This window comes from Pseudorca crassidens, chromosome 9 (assembly GCF_039906515.1).
Source record: "Pseudorca crassidens isolate mPseCra1 chromosome 9, mPseCra1.hap1, whole genome shotgun sequence".
NCBI lineage: Eukaryota > Metazoa > Chordata > Mammalia > Artiodactyla > Delphinidae > Pseudorca > Pseudorca crassidens.
The window spans coordinates 47,844,654-47,863,067 of NC_090304.1; the positions used below are offsets into that span (position 1 = coordinate 47,844,654).

General features: G+C 43.0%; 1 protein-coding gene across 3 annotated transcripts in view; it reads right to left on the minus strand.

The window, feature by feature from the left end:
• Positions 1-4,883: 4,883 nt before the first annotated feature.
• Positions 4,884-18,414, minus strand: part of SYT9 (synaptotagmin 9) — a 186,573-nt gene continuing 173,042 nt past the window's right edge. For all 3 annotated transcript variants that reach the window (XM_067750057.1, XM_067750058.1, XM_067750060.1), the window contains one exon: positions 4,884-7,119. In XM_067750057.1, the coding sequence (XP_067606158.1) occupies positions 7,111-7,119 (9 nt within the window). In that variant the 3' untranslated portion in view covers positions 4,884-7,110. The remainder of the gene's footprint in view (positions 7,120-18,414) is intronic.

Sequence of the window (18,414 nt, forward strand, 5' to 3'; positions counted from 1 at the left end):
AAGTGTTTGAATAATTTACTAAACTTTTCTGGGTTTATGGGACTCTTTCAAGTCACGGATATACCCCCTTGGATTTCCTTTGAGATCATTGTTTATGTTTTTTGAAATTCCATCTTTATGTCCCCTAAAAGTTCAAGATCAATAAACTTTAAAACGTAGGGAAAAAAATGAAGAATACGGCATTTGGGCTGGCTCTAGAGTTTCCCCCCCACTCCCCTGCAAGCACACACACTGGTTGTCCTTGTTCTTATTGTGTTTGGTGACATGAATTCATTCTCCTTTGCTCTGAATTTTTTGGGAAAAAAAGAACCACCTTTCAGAGTGGGGAGAATCAAAACCAAGTGGCATTCTGTTGACCCAGAAGCCCCTGCTAAGTGGGTGCTCCGGGCAGTGTCAGCAGGCCAGGGAGTAGCTGTGAAAGGGCCAGCAGGGGTTAACCGCGCTGGTCAGGGCCGGGATCAGGCAAGCAGCTCCTGTGGATTTCAAGTGTGGAAAACACCCGGAGGCAAAGTTTAAATGCCCTCTTGTTAATTTTCCTCAAACAAATCCAATTATTGCAAAATCTGTTAGTGCTGTTCAAGATAGTGTGACACAACTTTGCAGAGAACAAAATAAAATCTATCTATCTAACTATATGAGAAAAATATTTACTTTGGTTGAAGTATTTTCAACCCCAGGAGTTCTGATTTGGAAAAGAGTATTCAGTGTTCCTCTTTCATTTTATGTGGTAAGCCAAGGCACCTTATTCTCTCCAGGGGGCTTACTTAGCTCAGGACTGCCTGGGTCTTATTCTCAATAAAACATTCATATATTCACTCTTTCTATGCCAAAAACACAATTTTAAAATACTGACCATCATGTTGGGACACAATGCTGCTTGTGTAAGAAAGTCTGTAAGCCTTTCTGGATCCAACAGGCCCAATGAGCCCTCAGCAGGGTTGCCATCCGAGTTTGTAGACACACAGGCAGGGACAGCACATTTGTTTGCCTTTAAGAAAGGTACAGTTTATGGCGATGCTTTTCTTTATTGAGTCCTTATCTTGTACTTGCTAGTGCACTTTTAAGGTAAGGATCGTTGGAAAACTCTATTTTAGGCTTAAAAAAATTTAATTAGTTACAAAATTTCTTGAGGAAAAAAATATATTTAAAGAATCATTACTTTTTTGAGATGAAGGTAAAACTTGTTTCTGGAAGACTTATTCACCAGTTTCTATAGTCCATAAGTTCACCTCTGAGGCCGTGGATACAAATATCTTTAGGTATTTGAAGAAATGATTTTATTATTACCTGAAAGCTTTGAGTTTGGTGAATTAGACAAATTGTCTTAACTTGAAGATTCAAATCTGGATACTGCTGCCATGCAGAAAGAATTTTATCTAAATTGTGAAAAAGTCAGTGTCCTGAAGATGATGTTTACTTGATAGGAAAAACCATCAGTATTACTATGTCAAATGCTGGTTTGGAAATAGCTTTCATGCAATGGATAGTTATTGGAATAATAACTACAATAAATTTAGTATCGAGCCAAGAAGATATTAACTTGTTTTTTTAAACTACCTTTACCACTTGGAATTACAAGTTGAATTTTCAAAAAATAAAGAAAATGGATAAAAAAATGATACCATGCATAGTAAACTATAAGATGTGGTGTTATCATCAATAATCTTCATATTGATAAATATACTTAAAAAAAAAAACTGTCTGGCAATGCTTATCCATTTCCCAGGGAAATCTACCTTATGATGGAGTTTGGAGAGGCAGTAGCAATGAGTTAAGGGGACAGCCTCTGTGGCCCGGGTCCCTTTGGCCCGTTCTCCTCTTCCCTACCAGGAGGAGGTACATGAGAATCATCAGCTGGCCTGTGGATGAGATGGGGGACCCTGATGCCACTGAGACTTAGCCAAAGTTACGGGACTTCAGGGCTGGCTCTCGATCCTCTGAGGCCTTGGGGGGCATCTTCAATTTTGATTCTTAGTCCTTCCCATGCCCGGAGCTCCTGGAAACAGTGAGAAGACACCAGGGAGCGAGGGGACAGAAGTGATCATACTACTGGTTTAACTTTGCAGCCCATATGCCCAGGGAGCCCAGGCAGCAAGCGACATGTAAGCCTCTTGAGTGGAAGAAGGAAGAAGTGGGTTCCGCCATAGTCAATGGAGAGCCTCGATCTGTTCTCTTGGGAGACTGAGCAAAGGGAGCTTTATGTCTGACATCATCAACACTGGAGGCAGGTCCGTGGCGCTGACCAGAGCTTCCTTTACCTCACATCTGGGCTTAGCGGTGAGGACCAGGGCTCGTCTTCCGCAGTTCCCAGAATAACAGCCAACCCTCCTTTTTTCTATTTTTCTCAGAGTTCTCCTACAGGTCTTCTCCGGGATTTCCTTAACTGCTGGGACAACTTTTCTGATTATTATCTTTTCCTGAGCTTTACTATTTCACTTCTTCCATGAAGGTCAGTCTATTTGATATGAAGTTGGAGAGAAGGTGGACTAGCTTGTGCTACAATGGAAGGGCTCCACTCATATGGAACGGGCATCTCAGACACACTAGGTTTCTCTGAACACTGCCTATGACTTCCCTCTGGCTGAGAAGGTAAGGTGCCAGGCAGCGCCTTTGTGGCAGGTGTCACTGGGTCTGTGGTTCGGAAAGTGCCCACAGGTGGTTGTTAAAGGACATTGAAGGGTTATGGCCTCTTTTTGGCCCTGAGAGAGGATTGGAGGGGGAGGAGTCAGAAGACCCCATCGGTGAGAAAACCCAAGCCTCAGAGAGGTCTCACTGGCCACTCTCAGCCTCTGGTTGTGCTCCATGTCAGCAAGCAGCTCAGGAATCCTACGTGTGAGAGATTCTTCACAGGGATCTAGAACAGGACAGTAAAGAAACAGGCGAGGCCATCCTCTCTGGCCATTCCAAGGCGCCCCCAGGCTGGACACTCTCAATACCCCTCAGTGGCCATCAGTGAAATGGGTGGCCATGGGCAGCCACATGGCCTGCAGAGTTCTCAGGATCCACATACAGGCTGCAGACACTGTTTTTGGCCATGTGCGCATCCATGGTTATGTCCTTTTCTCAGTTCATTAAATCACTTTCTATAACTTTGCTTTGAAAGTTCTAGCAAGGTGGCTGCATTTGGAGGAGGCCAGGGTGGAGGGAAGAGCAGTGGACCGACCCTGACTATTCCATATGGCAGGACTGCTGCAAGAGAGGGAGGGGCAGACTGGAGGAAGCACCATGGCAACACTAGCCATGCCAGGACCTCATGCCAGGGGACAACTGGCAGAGTTATGCTTAAACTAGATTTGATAAAATCTCTCTTTTAATTAACTACAGTAATTCTTTCTGAAGCGAAGTCTTCAGAAAAGGGACAAACAACCTCTGCTTGCTTACTTTGCATTTTCATTTCTAAGTATGTCCCCAAGCATGGGAATGTCTTGTTTGCACTTTTACTTTGGCAGTAAAGATAAGGGGGGTAAAAAGCACTCAACTCAAGCTTTTGAGCAGTCACTAGAATGACAATTTTCCTCCAGCGTTTCTTGTGACACTGTAAGTTCTGTTTTGATCATAACTATTCACTTTTCTCCAGCTTATGCTCTATTTAAGTGTTCATGAATAACCCTTGCCCTTCTCCTCTGCCCCTTATTATTCCCCCCTCACTCCACCCTCATGCATGTTAAGTATTGCGTGTGATTTTAAAGTGACAGCTATCCAGGAAGCCTTCTGAGTCAGTGACACCTCCCCCTCCACTCCCATCCCCACTATCTCCAAAGTGGCCCCAATGAGATGAGCCACACTTTCTGGTATTCCATTCTTGTGGAATCCCTTCCCCTTGAATCTAGGCTGGCCCTGTGACTTGCATTTGACCAACAGTCTGTGATGGGAATGACTCTGTTACTTCTGAGGTTATTTAGAAGAGCCTTGCAGCATCTACTGGGACCTCTTGCAACGTTAGCTCTGGGGGAAGCCAGCCACTATGAAAGCAGTCTGACTGCCTTGAGACCTCCATGTTGTGAGGAAGCACAAGCTAACCATGTGGAGAGACTATGTGTAGAGAGACGCCCAATCAGCCTCCCGCTGTTCTGGTCATCCGAATAGAGGAGCCAGATGTATCTGCAAAGAGTCCATCACGGATATCCTGCCCAGTTCCGTATTCAGATAGTACCAGCCTCAAGCTGCCATCTGATAGCAACCGTAAGACTCCAAGAGAGAGCAATCACCTAAACACCACCAACCCACAGAATCGTGAGAGATAACTTGCCATTTAAACCACTAAGTTTTGTAGTGCTTTGTTATGCAGCAATAGGTAATTGGGACACCCACCAGGACAGGATGGCCATGAAGACAGCAAGACATTGTCCATATCTACCTTTTGTCAGTCTTGTTGGCTTGAGAGTATGCCTTTCTTCTCTTCATATGAAATGTAGTTCTACTGATGGCCATAAGGACAAAAGCATTCCATTTACAGTCATGCTTGTTTGGGCATTTTGAAAACATCCACACTGTAGACACCATTCCTTTCCCTCCCCTCCCCTATTCCTCCTCTGGTCATGCACCAGTGTACTTCCTAGGTGTCACATCGCCTGCAAAATGTGCCCAGTTCACTGGCTGGGAAGATGCTTTTGCAGGAACACGCAACCAGGGCAGATCTCCTTGAAGACAAAGGCAGCAAGAGGAATGGGCTGAGAGTCAGTGCCAGGTGACTGAGCGAGACAGTTGGTTTCTCTCCATCTCTTGGAACCAGTTTCCCCCAAGGTCTCTTCCAAAGATCTAACCAGGTTATATCCCTTTCCACTGCCATTTCCATTTTTTCAAGGTACTTTAATTTCCTTCTCTATCCTGGAAAAGACAATGGAGAATTACCTTCCCCCCAGGTTCAATGAAACAAGGTTGGAATTTTTCAAAAGGAATATTTACTAGGAAACTAAAGGGAAACCAAACAGAAGGCAAGAGAACAGAGGCAGAGTTGCAGATGGGCTCAAGGAGTTCAAATTTATAACCAGCCTCTGGCCACAGCTGGACTGTTAAAAGCTCTCCAGCACAAGCCACCTGCCTGCCTCACTTTGCCTGCTGGCCCCTACAAAGCCACCTTCTGTTTCATAACAACAAGCCAGTAGCATACTCGTAAGTACCCCAGGGCTGCTAGTTCTCTAGGCAGGAAGATCTTAGCCTGGGGAACAATAGGCACAGCTGCCCCAGGATCTCCTACCCAGGCTCCCAGTGCCAAGGACAAGTCAAAGTTTATTGGGATGGCTGCCTGATATCTACTGGGGCCAGTCTGGTTTCTCTGGGACCATCCTTCTGGGCTCATCCGCCTGGATCAAGAGATAATATTTATCCTGCTGGCACTAGTCCTTCATGCTTTGGTTCTAAACACTGGTATGATGGAAGGTGTCTGAATGCAGAGGAATAGGCAGAGGGAACCTTGGGCAAAGAAGGCTGAATTCTTCTCATGTCAACAGACATAGGCAGAACCTTGGGTTCCCTTTGGATCCTGGAGGTTGAAAGCCAGTCAGAGATGGAAATGGATTAGGCAGGCTGGGGAACACATGAAGCTGGAATATTGTAACACTGCCTCATACAACCAAAGGTCTCCATCCCTTTAAGGTCTGACATTGGGGTAGTTTCTTGTACTGGGTAGCTGTGGCAATAAGAACTTTCTGAAGACCTGCAATGACTGTGCTTCCACCCAGTTAGTCCCACATGGAAGTGTTAATTCAAATGAAGATAAATGAGCTTCCCAGGACGGTAAACTACAGTCCAACTCTGGATTCTACTGCAAAGCGATTGTATGAAAGGGAAATGCTGTCTTGGAGAAATGGTGCAAATGTACGGACGGGGCACCTTACACCTATAATGGGAGAGAGAGGTAACAATACCACCCCCCGGGCATGCTGAGGCCTTTAGTTTCATTTGTATGGAGGCAGAAGCAATGAGGATGAAGAACACAGCTGGCAGTGGGTTGGCTGATGTGGTCACAAAGGAAGCTGAGTAATGAATGTGATACCCGGGGAGAGCCCTTGACCTTCACTCCTGCAGGTATTTCCATTCCCCAAGTGCTGTGAAAGTGATGCATGTGTCCAGAAGTGAAAGGAAACCTGTCGGTGGCTGCCCAAGGCTATGCCTCTGGGCTGTTGCACATGGAAATACCCCAAAAGGCACTCAGGCCAAGAAGGCCCAAAAGTTGTGCCTTGAATCAGGGGCCAGCCGTATCATCTCTCCAGGAACTCAGCTCACTCAATGGTACTTCTGTTTCTGAGGCTGTTCCCTCAGTGGACAAATGTACCTGGGAAAGGTATTCCAGAATGCCTATGCCACTGAGATGTATGCCTCTCTAACAGGGATGACAATGAACTTTCATTCTCATTGCCAACACCAGTTGAAAGGAAGTGGCTACTGGCCATCTTGAAAACAGTGTTGGGGATTCTGACTCCTCACATCTGGGTTTAGCAGAAGAGAGGGCCATGATCAACTGGTACTCACTGCCATGTACATGGGAGTAGGCAGAGAATTTGCTGTGAACTAGACCTCTTTGTACTCGATTTTCTCCAGGGTAACAGCTTGTTTATCCTATTACTCTCCTGGGGCTATTCCTTGCAAAGCTGGAGTACTTCTTGGGTGAAATTATTTTCTGGAGACAACTATTAGCTCAGTGGTCGTCCAGTGTGAATTAGAACTGCTTCCTATTTAGCACCTGGATAGATTTGAAAATATTCTGTCCTTCCAGGGCCTTCGAGCAAATAACATCATGTCAGAGTGACATTGCCAGGGCAGCTGCTAAGACCCCATCACCAAGGGCCTTATGTTAATCATTAAGAGTCCTTTAGGTACTCTGAGTACTCTCACTGTATCAGGTGGTTTCTTCCATAGTCCAATCTCAATTCTTGGCCAGAAGAGATGTGCTTCCCCTACAGCACACCACCTTAGGCCACCTGAAGACAGCTGGACTGTTCACGTTCAGCAAACCCAATCTGGAAAGAGGGCCAGTTACTGCTGTGGTTACAGCTGAATATTTGGTCACTGGCGTCGTCTAGATGTTGTTGGATGGGAAAAGTTACTGAAGATCTTTGTAAGATGGTTGTCCTACTGTGTTCTTGGCATAAGTGGTCCTCTTACCCACAGTCATCGTTTCTGTAGGAAGAAGAAACAAAAAGAATGCTTTGGTTTTCATCCATATATATATATTTTTTCCGTTATTTTCTTTTTTTAATTGAAGTACAGTTGACTTACAATGTTGTTAATTTTGCTATACAGCAAAGTGATTCAGTTATACATATATATGTATGTATGTGTGTGTATATATATATATACACATATATATACACACATTTGTTTTTAAGTATTCTTTTCCATTATGGTTTATCATAGGATATTGAATATAGTTCTCTGTGCTGTACAGTAGTACTTCGTTGTTTATCCATTCTACACGTAAAAGCTTACATCTGCTAACCCCAACCTCCCACTCCATCCTTCTCCTATCCGCCTCCCCCTTGGCAACCACCAGTCTATTCTCTATGTCTGTGATTCTGTTTCTGTTTCATAGATGGGTTCATTTGTGTCATATTTTAGATTCCACATATAAGTGATATCATATGGTATTTGTCTTTCTCTTTCTGACTTACTTCACTTAGTATGATAATCTCTAGTTGCATCCATGTTGCTGCAAATGGCATTATTTTGTTCTTTTTCATGGCTGAGTAGTATTCCGTTGTATATATGTACCACATCTTCTTTATCCATTCATCTGTTAGTGGACATTTAGGTTGCTTCCATGTAGTGCCTACATAGTAGTGAATAGCACTACTATGAACATAGGTGGCATGTATCTTTTTAAATTACAGTTTTGTCTGGATATGTGCCCAGAAGTGGGATTGCTGGATCATACAGTAATTCTATTTTTAGTTCTCTGAGGAACCTCCATACTGTTTTCCACAGGGGCTGTACCAACTTACACTCCCACCAACAGTGCAGGAGGGTTCCCTTCTCTTCACACCCTCTCCAGCATCTGTCATTTGTAGACTTTTTTTTTTAACTTAAAAAAATATATAAATTTATTTATTTATATTGTTAATTTTTGGCTGTGTTGGGTCTTCATTGCTGCGTGTGGGCTTTCTCTAGTTGCGGAGAGCAGGGGCTATTCTTCATTGCGGTGCGTGGCCTTCTCATGGCGGTGGCTTCTCTTATTGCGGAGCAAGGGCTCTAGGCACGTGGGCTTCAGTAGTTGTGGCATGTGGGCTCAATAGTTGTGGCTCACAGGCTCTAGAGCGCAGGCTCAGTAGTTGTGGCACACGGGCTTAGCTGCTCTGTGGCATGTGGGATCTTCCCAGACCAGGGCTCGAACCTGTGTCCCCTACACTGGGGACACGGGTGAACCCGAATCCACCCTGCTGGTGGATTCTTAATGACTACGCCACCAGGGAAGTCCCATTTGTAGACTTTTTAATGATGGCCATTCTGACGGGTGTGAGGTGGTACCTCATTGTAGTTTTGATTTGCATTTCTCTAATAATTAGCAACGTTGAGCATCTTTTCATATACCTATTGGCCATCTGTATTTCTTCTCTGGAGAAATATCTATTTAGGTCTTCGGCCCATTTTTCGATTGGGTTGTTTTTGTTGTTGTTGTTGTTGAGTTGTATAAGCTGTTTGTATATTTGGGAAATTAAGCCCTTGTTGGTTGCATCATTTGCAAATATTTTCTCCCAGCCCATAGGTTCTCTTTTTGTTTTGTTGATGGTTTCCTTTGCTATGCAAGAGCTTGTAAGTTTGATTAGATCCCATTTGTTTACTTTTGTTTTTATTTCTACTGCCTTGGGAGACTGACCTAAGAAAACACTGGTACGATTTATGTCAGAGAATGTTTTGTGTATGATCTCTTCTAGGAGTTTTATGGTGTCATGTCTTATGTTTAAGTCTTCAGGCCATTTTGAGTTCAGACAATACTACAAAGCTACAGTAATCAAAACATCACGGTATTGGCACAGACATAATGGATCAATGGAACAGAATAGAGAGCCCAGAAATAAACACACACACCTACGGTCAATTAATCACTGACAAAGGAAGCAAGAATATACAGTGGGAAAAAGAAAGTCTCTTCAGCAAGTGGTGGTGGGAAAGTTGGACAGCTGCATGTAAATCAATGAAGTTAGACCACACCCTCTCACCATACACAAAAATATTTCCTTTTTTTTTTAGCACTGAAGTATAGTTGATTTACAATGTTTCAAGTATATAGCAAAGTGACTCAGTTATATATATATATACACACACACACACACACACACACACATATATGTTCTTTTTCAGATTTTTTTCCATTATAGGTTATTACAATTGAATATAGTTGAATATAGTTCCCTGTGCTAACAGTAGGTCCTTAATGTTTATTTTATATACAATAGTGTATATCTGTCAATCCCAAATTCCCAGTTTATCCCCCTACCCTTCTCCTTTGGTAACCATAAGTTTATTTTCTATGTCTGTCATCCATATATTTTTAATGGGTATCAGACAAATGCCAGGCACTGTGACAGATGCTGGGAATACAGATACCATGAGGAAGACACAAATCCTGCTTTCAAAGAGCTCACAGAGGGAGAGATTACAACGTGAGAAGCTCAACAACAGAGATGTGTGTAAAATGCGTAGGAGCAAAGAGCAGGGAAGGACAAACTTCAAGGGGACTGAGGTCTACAGGGAGGATTCTGAAGATGTCTTGAGCTGGGCCATTTAGGCTGAAGGGGAGGCCGTCAGGAGAGAAGGAGGGAAGGCCACCGTGGGCCGAGGAAGTTGGAGGGACTGTCAGAATTTGGTGTGAGAAGTGGAGCAGGAGGAAGTAAGCCTGGGGAGGGGAGAGTGGTTCTGCGTGGTGTGACACCCCTTCCGTGCTCTCAAGCTGTAAGGGGTGGGCTTTTTCACTGGAGCCCCAGACTTAGAGTGGCAGGATATCTTGTGATTCACACTCAGCCCGGCATTCAAGTTAATTTAAACTCAGGGCATCTTCCAATACAGACTAAGAGTATTAATGCTGCAGTCACAGAGAGAAAGAACACTGGAGTCACTTCTATGGACATAGCAATAACAAAAAGCAAACATGTAAACCATGGGAGAGCTGCAAACGTTCCCAAACTGGAATGTGTGGACTGCATTTCAAAGGTCAAATGTTCACGTGTGAGGCTATTAGAGAAAGTAATACAAGCCAGAGCATAACTGGTGAAGGTAAAGCCAAGTCTGACGGTGACCCTGGGCTCTGAAGTGTGTGCATGGGTGTGGGTACGCCCATACCCCTGGGAGAAGAACATTCTTTTCTGGATCTAGAAGGAAAATGTGAATGGATATTTCCCTTATATTGTGATTCAAATACAACTGTCCCAGATGCTCTGGAGCACCCTCCAGCTGGCTCTGCTTCCCAACCCACCACCCACATCAGGTACTGGTTCCCAGAGCCCCTTCTGCCAGCTGTGAGACTCATACTGCAGGCCAGCTTGCCAGTCCCTGAATCCTTTCTTATCAGGAAGGCAAACCATCAACAGGCTTAGCCCCACCAATGAATGCCACGTGGTCTGGAATTAGCTGTGCTGCTATTAGCCAGTGAGGCCATATGCCACATGCCTTCAGTTTTTGATTATCTATAGTGATACAAACTTTACAAATCCTTAGAAGAACCCTCTGAAGTTCTTTACTGAAGGATACAGAGATGTAGAGAGATTAGTTTGCCCAAAGCCATGCTAAGTGTCAGAGTTGGAATCTGAACCCAAGATTTCTAACTACAAAGTTTAAGCTTCACAGTATTTACAACAGCCAAGACATAGAAGCAACCTAAATGTCCATCGACAGATGAATAGATAAAGAAGGTGTGACACACACACACACACACACACACACACACACTGGAATACTACTCAGCCTTAAAAAAGAATGAAATAATGCCATTTTCAGCACCATGGATGGGCCTAGAGATTATCATATGAAGTGAATTAAGTCAGAAAGAGAAAGACAAATACCACATAGTATCACTTATATGTGGAATTTAAAATATGACACAAACGAACTTTTCTACGAAACAGAAATGGACTCACAGACATAGAAAACAAAGGAAAGGGGGTGGGGGAGGGATAAACTAGGAGTTTGAGATTAGCAGATACAAACTACTATATATAAAATAGGTAACAATAGGGGCTTCCCTGGTGGTGCAGTGGCTGAGAGTCCGCCTGCCGATGCAGGGGATATGGGTTCGTGCCCCGGTCCGGGAAGATCCCACGTGCCGCGGAGCGGCTGGGCCCGTGAGCCATGGCCGCTGAGCCTGTGCGTCCGGAGCCTGCGCTCCGCAACGGGAGAGGCCACAACAGTGAGAGGCCCGCGTACGCAAAAAAAAAAAAAAAAAAAAAAAAAGATAACAATAAAGTCCTACTATATAGCACAGGGAACTATAGTATATTCAGTATCCTGCAATAAACCATAATGGAAAAGAATATGAAAAAGAATATATATATATATGTATAACTGAATCACTTTGTTGTATATCAGAAACTAGCACAACATTGTAAATCAACTATACTTAAATTTAAAAAAATTTAAAAAATAAAATGAAATAAAAAGTTTAAGGTTTAGCAATTATATCATTCCTAAACGCACCGTGTAAGTTCAGTCTATATATCTGAGCTTCTGCCTTGGTTTTCTAGATACTCTAAATCTAGCCAGATGAGGTAACTTTAAGAAACCCTAATCCAAGCTAGCAGCCTGCCGCAGGTGCTGCATATCCCACTTCAGCTTCCTACCCTCTTATTCCATTTCTCTGGATTCCCCTGGCCAGTGGCCTGCATGTGTATCTCACTTGCCCCCTCAGCTCTATACCCCATTCTTCCCTGTTACGACCTTAGTTTCACCTCTTCATTTGCATAGTCCCTCCAGACTGCTTTGGGTAGAGCTCTCCCAAAATGCCCAGCCTTAGGGACTACCTCTGTACCTGGTTTGTTATGGCCTTACCTAAGGCCTGCTTAGAGGGCTGGGCTATGACCTCAGCCCATCTTTTAACAGTCCCCATACCCAGGAATACCATCAGCAGAGGCCATGCTGCCAGTGGTCAAATCACAGTATAGCTCCAAACTGACCTCTATAACTGTGCTTTGCTCACTTGGTGAAGTCTCCTTATGTGCTCTTAGCTGGAATCAAGCTCAGCCCCTGGGAATACTGTGGAGCAGCCTACTGGTCTACCCCTTCTTCACCTGGGTGACATTTCTGGGCCCTGATCCTGCCTGGTCCCAGCATCCTTGTTTTCCTACTCTGGACAGTGCCACTAAGTCCCCAGAACACTTTTGGTCTGCCAGCCCACAGGATGAAGGGATTAAAGAAGTTTCAACACCTCTGGCAGAGTGGTAAGGTCACTTCTACCAGGAATCTCACAAAAAAAGCTTTTGTAAACAAATTTCTCCCAGGGAAAGTCAGGTATACAAGTCAGGCATGAGAAAAAGTAGTTGAGTTTTTCCAGGAGAAGGACAATTTTGAGTATGCCACGGGTGTATTGTGCTGGGGCTCAGTCCTTTTTGCCTCTCTTGTGGGAGGAAGACTTGAAAAACTCAACCAACCCCCCCAAATAAGCAAATTACAATCTCTTTCTAAATTCTTGTAACCTAATGAGCTGTTTCTCAGCCAAGATTTCTGTTAAATGAGGTATAAGGAAAGAGTTTTCTGTAGTTCAGAAGAGCAATGACCCGGTAGGAATGGTGGTGGGATGGGGTGGTGGAGACCGTGCCATCAAGGTCGGAGACAGCAGTGGTGGTTCAAGGATTGGTGGCTGTCAGGCTGCCTCGCCGCTTCCAGTGCTGGTACCGGGCCCATTTCAGGGGGCAGAAGCAGCAGCGTCCTTGCTATCGGGAAGCGCCAGGGGTTTAGAAGGTATCAGGAACTTCAGTGGCATCAACAAGACGTACTGGTTACAATCTTATCTGAACAGAGGGGATTTTAAGCAAATTCAATTGTTCTGAGACATATGGATTTGATTTGAATTAAATTGAATTGAAACTAAAGATGAGAACTGTCCCAATGAAAACTGTAATGTGAAGTGACATTTCTATCACAAAAATGACAGCTGATGTGAGACAGGCCATTGAGACTGACCCCAAATTAAGAACATGAAAAGATTAAGTAGATCATTAGATAATATCTGCCTGTGAATTGGAAAATGGGTTTCGATTACAGGAAGTATCTAAGGGCTTTGAAATAAGAAGCTTGTCAAAAATTGAAGTGACTCATTACATGATTCAATCTTACTATACTTAATACTGTTAAACTTGTATTTTAAAATTTTATTTTTTAAATAAACAAAAATCTTGGGATTTCATTGACTATTTATTACTTAACACAGCTCTTCAAATATATGAAGAGGGCTTCTCTGGTGGCGCAGTGGTTGAGAGTCCGCCTGCCGATGCAGGGGATACGGGTTTGTGCCCCGGTCCGGGAAGATCCCACATGCTGCGGAGCGGCTGGGCCCGTGAGCTATGGCCGCTAAGCCTGCGCGTCCGGAGCCTGTGCTCCGCAACGGGAGAGGCCACAGCAGTGAGAGGCCCACGTACCGCAAACAAAACAAAACAAAAAAACAAATATATGAAGAAACATAATGCCTGGCCCACTTAGAATCTGATTCTTCCCTTCCCAATTTCCCCAAGGAGGGCATTCTCTAGTCTTCACTCCCCCTCACATCTTGAAGAATCAGTATGTTAAAGAAAGAAAGCAGTGTGAATGTAACTGCATTTCCAGCCAGGAGATTGGGGCAAAAGACAGAAAATGGAAGCGTCCATCTGGGTAATAACTACTATCTATTGAGCACTCAAGCACCCTGCTTTGTCCTAAGAGCTTTGCAAACCTCTCATTCAATACTTGTCTCGACCCTCTGGGACAGATGTTACAGTTATTTTTTTTTACAGAGGTAACTGAGTCTGAGAAAGGCCAAACAACAAAGGTTGTAAATGGCAGAGCCAGGATCTGCCATCACGCGTTTATGGATCCAAATGTGTGCTCTTAGGTACTCTGCCCAGGATGGCAAATTATGGCACCTTGAATGCCAATTCCACTACAGCGCCTTTCTAAGGATTCTCAGCTCAGAAAAGAACTCGGAACAGTCCAGACTTCATAGGAAAGCATGTTAAGATCCATTGTCAGGTCAACCTTGAGGGGAAGGTGGTGAATGGTGACATGTGTGACATGCAGGCTGTTACTGAGAGGGGTTCATCAGAAACAAGCAAGGAGCAGGGCTATAAGTGAGGCACCGTTCATAAGATGAGTGTTGTCATGGTTTTTCAGATGAAGGGGCAAGTTAGGGAACTGCCGCAAGGAAAAACTTATTCTACCTGATGAAGTCAAGTAGAGGATTTTTGGGTTGGTTACTCCAGGTTTACATTCAGTACATTTATTAATTAATTGGTTCAACAAGCATTTATTGAGCACCAGGCAAATGTGCTGACCGCTAGAAACAAGAAGATAACCAACGCACACCCTGCTCTTGAAGAGCTCAGTTGTCAATAGATGACTAGAGAACCGAGGATGATGAGCAAGAAGAAAGAGTAAATGAGGTCTTATCAGGAAGCTTGATTGTAACTGTTAAGCAGTATGTGCATATGCATGCGTGTGTGTGTGTGTGTGTGTGCGCACGCACGCGCACAGGCGCACATAGCTCCATCTACTCAAATCAGGGAAGGAAGAAAAAAGTTATGATAAAAAAATTGGGTAAGGGTGAAAGTTGAAAGGTTCCTAGGATATATGTGATGCACTGGATTGAGGAAAAAATTCCCATTTTAGAAGCCTGAGGATGTCTCCCACTGACAATGCAGCTAGAAGCAGCCAACCATAAGAAGAGACTTCCTTTGTTAATGCACAGCTTTGGTGAAATCTCCCTGGGAGGCAGCCCATGCCCGGTCCCAGGTCTGTGCACAGGTAGCCTACCTTTGTAATTTGGGACTCAGATCTCTGCTAATCTCAGTCACTATAGAGGACTTGAACAGATAATTCTATTCCTGTTATTTGGGAAAGTAACTTTGTAATGCCAGAAAGGTATAACATACAAGAATAACAAATGAGGAAGTAATGATGCTTTTGTGTTAAGTCATATTTATTTAAGTGTAATAACACAATTTTGCTTCGTTTATGTTTTGTTCATGTTTTTAAAGTAAATGCTTAATGAAATAATATAGTAGAAATTTATCAGACTTACGATTTTTAGTGCATATATTTAGGAGAACATAACTTGTTAAATTTATAGTCAATATTCAAATGCTTAGGAAAATCCAATATACTAAATTTATGAATTTGATTTTTAAGATGTTGAAATGCTCAAGGCAATTTAATCTAAATGTATAAGATTTTATTTATTACCATTATAGGAGTTAACAGTCCTTGAGAACAATTCTGTTTAACACCTACTGTGTTAGATATCTGAAGTGTTTCATATAATCACATTTTAAATTTGTGACCTTAGTTTGAAATGTTTAAGGGAAAATAGTCAAATCAATTGCTTAAACAGTGTTTAAATATTAGAAGAATTTTTTGCTAGATTTATAAGGTTTTTTCCCCATTAATTTGAAATATTTAAGAGAATTTGATTAAGTGTGAAATTGGCTTTAGAACTCTAGGGAAATTTAATCTGTCAAATTAATGAGCTAATTGAGAATAAAGCAAAGAACAAGTAAAAATGAGCATTTTAATTTCAAAACAAAATGATTAGATTTATAATCATTGTAACAGTTAACACTAGGTAGGATCTAGTATGTACTGTTTTAAGCATATTGCATATATTAATCTATTTACTCCTCACCACGATTCTTTGAGGTGGGTTCTATTATTATCCCCACTTTATAGATGAGGAAACTGAGGTACAGAGATGTTAAATGACTGCTTTACCAAGTGCTACAGTCCGAATTGTGTACCCTCCAAAATTCATCTTTGCAGATGGGGTCAGAGCAGGTAATCAGGGTCAGATGACATCATGAGGGTGGGGCCTTCATGATGTGATTAGTGTCCTTATAAGATGAGACACCAGAGAGCTCTCTCTACTTCTCTTTCTTTCTCTCTACCTACCATGTGAGGACACAGTGAGAAAGTTGCCACCTGCAATCCAGGAAGAGAGCTTTCACCAGAACCCAATCATGCTGGCACGCTGACCTCTAACTTCCAGCCTCCAGAACTGTGAGAAAATTAATTTCTGTCGTTTTAGGCCCCCAGTCTGTGGTATTTTGTTATGGCAGTCTGAGCTAAGACACCAAGTATATTAGTTTCCTAGGGCTGCCATAACAAAATACCACAAACTGGGTGGCTTAAGTCAACAGAGATTTATTCTCTCACAGTTCTGGAAGCCAGAAGACTGAAATCAACATGTGAGTGGGGCCATGCTCCCTCTGAAGGCTGTAGGTAAGAATTTCCCCTTGCTTCTTCCTAGCTTCTGGTGGGTACCGGCAACCCTTGGCTCTTCGGCTTACAGCTGCATCACTCCAATTCCTGTCTTTATTATCATGCTGCATTCTCCCTGTGTGTCCCTCTGTGTCTTCACATCGTCTTCTTATAAGGACACTAGTCACTGGATTTCGGTCCCATCATTTGGGGCCCAGTACAACTCCATTTTAACTTAACTACATATATCTACAAAAACTATTTCCAAATAAGGTCACATTCTGAGGTTCTAGGTAGATAGGAATTTGGGGAGGAACACTATTTAACCCAGTATCCCATGTCACCATATTCACCACATTGATAAACCCAATGTCAGTTCTCAGTCCTCATTTTACTTGACCTATTGGCAACATCTGACAGATCTGATCATCCCTTTCTCCTGGAAACAACTGCTTTTCTCTTGTCTTTGGATAGTACAAGTTTCTTACTACCACAATGACTTTCTCTTTCCTATTCTCTGTTGGTTTCTCCTCTTTCCCCTACTTTTTTTTTTTTTCCCTACTTTTAAGTGTTGGAATGTCCCAATTTTTAGTCCTTGGGCCTCTTCTCTTCTCCATTTACATCTCAACCACAACTTTACAACTACAGTTTGACCTACCTCTGGAAATCTAGATTTCTGTATCTAACTGCCACTGACGTCTCCCTGTAGATGCATCCAACAGATGCTTCAAATGTAGTAGGTCCAATTCCTGACTGCCCTGCGCAGGGGCTCCACTTGCAGTCTTCCTCAGCTCACTTCATGGCAACTCCATCTTTCCAGTTGCTCAGGCCCCAAACATTGGAATCATCCCTTCGCTTGTCTGTCACACCCTACATCAGGAAATCCTAATAGGTCCCCTTCCAAAATATATCCAGAATGTAACCACTTCTCACCTCTACTGTTTCCATCTAGGTAACAGTGGCAGACTCCTAAAGGTCTCCCCACTTTCACCCTTGCCCTGATATAGTCTATTCCCAGCACAGAACCAGAGGGAACAATTGTAAGCCCAGGCCATGTCATATCTCTCTTCAAAATGTTGCAATGACTTTCCTGTTCATCTCAGAGTGTGAACCAAAGTCCTTATGAAGATCTACTAGGTTCTTTGTAATTGGGCCCTGCCCACCCTGTGTACCGTCCTGATCTCACTCCTATTACTCTCCCTCTCACTCCCTCTGCAACTCCCACACTGCTCTCCTCACTGTTCCTTGTACGAAGTTCCTTAAGGCCTCAGCGCTGGCTGTTCCCTCAGCCTGCTTTTCCACATGGCTTGCTCACTCATCTCCTTCAGGTATTTGCTCAAATGTAAGAATTCTTCTTGAGACCTACCATTACCTCTATTAAAATTAACCTCCCTTTAAAAAACACAACCAACCAACAAAAAAAAAACCATTACCACATTTCTGATTCTCCTTACTTTCTTGTATTTTTTGTAGTACTTATCACCTTCAATATTATATACTGTGTTCATTTACAATGTCTATTTTCTGTTTCTTTCACTAGAATATAAGCTTTATGAGGGCAAAAGTTTTTGTCTATTTCTTTCTCACAGATGTATACCCAGAGTAGTGTGGTACTCAATCAATATTTACTGGACTGATCATTACTTGGACAGAATGGCACAATACGACAAATTATGCAGGAATGCAAAGAGGAATCTTGAAAGATTGCTGAGATAAGCAACCAGCATGGTGATTACAACCATGAAGGAATTCTGAGCTTCCTGTAGGAAACAGTCATGGATCTCCCAATGTGCTTTTAAACTAAGGTGATTCTTTTGCAGAGACATTTATGGAACTGTCTGCCCTTTTGTGTTGCCACAAATATCATCTGTGATAATGACTGGGAATTTGACTGCATTGATTTAACTCTCATGGGCGTCATCTTGCAGTTGGAGAACTGAGTGCTGGAAGGAAGGTAGAGCTCATTTAGTCCTCAAGCAAAGGGAGCTTCTCTGGCTTTCAGAGCTAGCCCTGGGTTACTTTTATATATTAATAGAACCATATGCC